This window comes from Bidens hawaiensis, unplaced genomic scaffold (genome assembly GCF_021521415.1).
Source record: "Bidens hawaiensis isolate Kalapana, Puna unplaced genomic scaffold, B.hawaiensis_p1.1 tig00419463_1, whole genome shotgun sequence".
NCBI classification, from domain to species: domain Eukaryota; kingdom Viridiplantae; phylum Streptophyta; class Magnoliopsida; order Asterales; family Asteraceae; genus Bidens; species Bidens hawaiensis.
Genome location: NW_027504871.1, coordinates 542,265 through 544,988, shown reverse-complemented (window position 1 = coordinate 544,988; position 2,724 = coordinate 542,265). Strand labels below are relative to the sequence as shown.

The following is a 2,724-nucleotide window of genomic DNA, read 5'->3' as shown; positions in this document are numbered from 1 at the left end:
AGTATAAATACGGTGTACCAACGAATTTAGCAATCAGGAAATAAAGGTTCAATGACTTTGTGTTAATCTTGTGTTCTTATTAATTCAAATTGCTTCTCTGATTACCACAAAATTGTCACTGAAGAACTGGCATGTCATTCAGTAGCGTAGTGACTATTAGTGTCCCATTTTGAAACTATCAAGCATAACAACTAACAAGATGTGCTACTTATAAGTAGTTGCATGCACACAAGGGTAGGACGATTCAACTGCTCGATAACTGAAAATCTAAAATTTGCTGAAATTAAACTGGAAATTGTTAACTTATAATTAAGCTAAAAAGTAGAAAACAAATTTTAAATCCATAAAAAACAAGATACTGGAAAGTAGAAAGAAATAGAAGACAAATGTTTGATAAAATCTTGTCGGCATCAAAATGTGGCACTGGATCTCCATCTCACCCGAAAAATCAAACAAAGGGAGATTTTATGCTTCTTATAGTGAAATCAAGGATTGAGTTCAAACCTTTGAATTCAATTGCTTTTGTTCTATCTTTCCATACAAATATAAACCATATAACATCCCATCAAAAGATGAGCACTTTTCGCACAAAGGTACAATTTATCGTTAATACAATTTCCATCAATGATTGTTACGATGCTGGTTGGTTTTAGAGTAGAACCCCTGCGCCGCTAGGCTTATATGTTTGGTGTGTGGGCTAAGTAATCTTTAAATCATAAATCATAAGTTACTGGAAAAGATTAAATACACATCACTCAAAATAGTCATCCAGCAAACTACTACAAGATAGTTTTATTCCGTGACACTCTATGAACATCTTGACTTCTTTAGCAGCATCAGGAACTTGGTCCCTTCATTAACTGCTGAGTAAAAAGAGTAAGAACTGAAGGAGAGAAATAAATGAAGGCCAAATGTATGAATGACAAGGAATTGAAAAGCAAGGTAAATCTATTATAATATATATATGATAAGAAAAAAGTATTGAACCCACCTTGGAACTCCTCTTATTCCGCTTTGGTCTTTCATTAGCATTTGGAAGAAACTGCTCAGGGATTAGAGTGAGTAAAAATTGTAACAAGAAAAGTTAATGATAAGAAATACGTACCTAACTAGCACGTCTCTTGTACTTCCGCTTCACCCTATAATTACCAAAGGGAGATACAAGGCTTTGTACGAATATAGGGACGGTAAGGCATGATTCAACTGGTTGGAAGGCACTATTGACTGTTTTACAGTTTAGTCTTGGATAATTACCAAAATTATACGGTGCCGAGGTATAATGTACAATATCATATTTCATCTCACGGTTACGGGGCAGGAGTTCCCATGACTGTTTTACATTGTAGTCTTTCATCATCCATTTATCAACACCACATGATATGCATAGACGTTCTTTGATAATTCCGAGGTACGAAGCATATTCATATCTCCCATCATCAGGTGGGGGGATTTCTTTATATTCCTCTTTGGACAAATCAAAAGAAATAATTAACCTGTTCCGATTTTCACCTCTTACAATCCAATGGAGTGCTCCATTGCATAAGATACCAACCCTATTATAAAAACATATGTACTTTACTTCTCCGATCTCTCTCCAAGTATTTGATATCATACTCAGCACATGAACTAGAAGTCTACGGTCTTGATTCATGGCTCCGATGATGACTTTGTAATCATCTTTGGATGAATCATAACCAAAACCCCAACATAATGGTAAAAGGATTTGAGGGGAAGGAAATCTCAGTAGTTTTGCCTCTCGAGTCAACGGATTGCCTACATAAAACTTAAAACATCCATCATAGAAACAAACGAGGCCATTGGAAGAACCTAGAAGTTCAAAACGTACGTAGGGATCATATACTAGACTAATTCGTCTATCATTTTCATTGATGTAGCGATCTATGTGGTAACTATGGTTGAGATGACGATTAACGAAACGATAACTTGTGATCAAAGAACGCCATGACTTACACACGCTCTTGAAACGGATCAGATCCTTGGCATCTAATAATATCAGTATCTGCTCAACCAAATCGTCATGGAAAACCTCCGCCATTGACTTGAAACCCTAAAAAACGACGAGATAAGTTTGGTGTTGATTATCATTATACACATTCAAGTTTTTAAAAGATAATCTTAATGGAATTTACATTTTTGTTCCGGTTGTTTGGTTAAAATCACAGATTTGGTCCATCGTTAGAAACTATCTGATACGGCCCAGCCCAACCACATGCAGGAGCAGGCCCAGTCAATGATTAACAACCGGCCTATACGTGACAGGAAGAAGCCCAACCAATTGTAGGATTAAAAGTCAAGCCCACCATCATTTAGTATTAAGCCACGTTTATTTTGTCAGTTTGTTTATGTTGAATTGTTCAAGTTAATTGCATGCATGTAGGGTAAAATAGTGGTAGATCATGGCTAAGAATAAAGGAAGGGACATGGTGAACATGCAAACATGCATGGTGGACATGTATTCTCATGCATCTTTAAATACTTGTAATTGTTGCATTTTGAAAGATATCAGAAAATTGCCCCTCTCCCTCTCTTTTCTTTGGAGTGTTTGCCTACTAAAAAAGGCTATACCATCTTGGTGCTTTCATTCACGTCTCAACACCCTCCATCATGCCGCCTCGCAAAGACACTACATCATCGGATGACTTGCCGCCGACCGCCACTGATCAATTGAATCAATTGATTTCCATTACCACCAATTCAGCCAAC

General features: G+C 36.7%; 1 protein-coding gene across 1 annotated transcript; it reads right to left on the bottom strand.

The window, feature by feature from the left end:
* Window positions 1–1,105: 1,105 nt before the first annotated feature.
* Window positions 1,106–2,056, bottom strand: LOC143608943 (F-box/kelch-repeat protein At3g23880-like). The gene has a single exon (XM_077083836.1). The coding sequence runs from the start codon at window positions 2,054–2,056 to the stop codon at window positions 1,106–1,108; it is 951 nt and encodes a 316-aa protein (XP_076939951.1).
* Window positions 2,057–2,724: the final 668 nt, after the last annotated feature.

What these genes read in the sequence shown, in the direction of transcription:
- LOC143608943 (XM_077083836.1), bottom strand. Translation starts at nt 2,056, where the DNA reads ATGGCGGAGGTTTTCCATGACGATTTGGTTGAGCAGATACTGATATTA.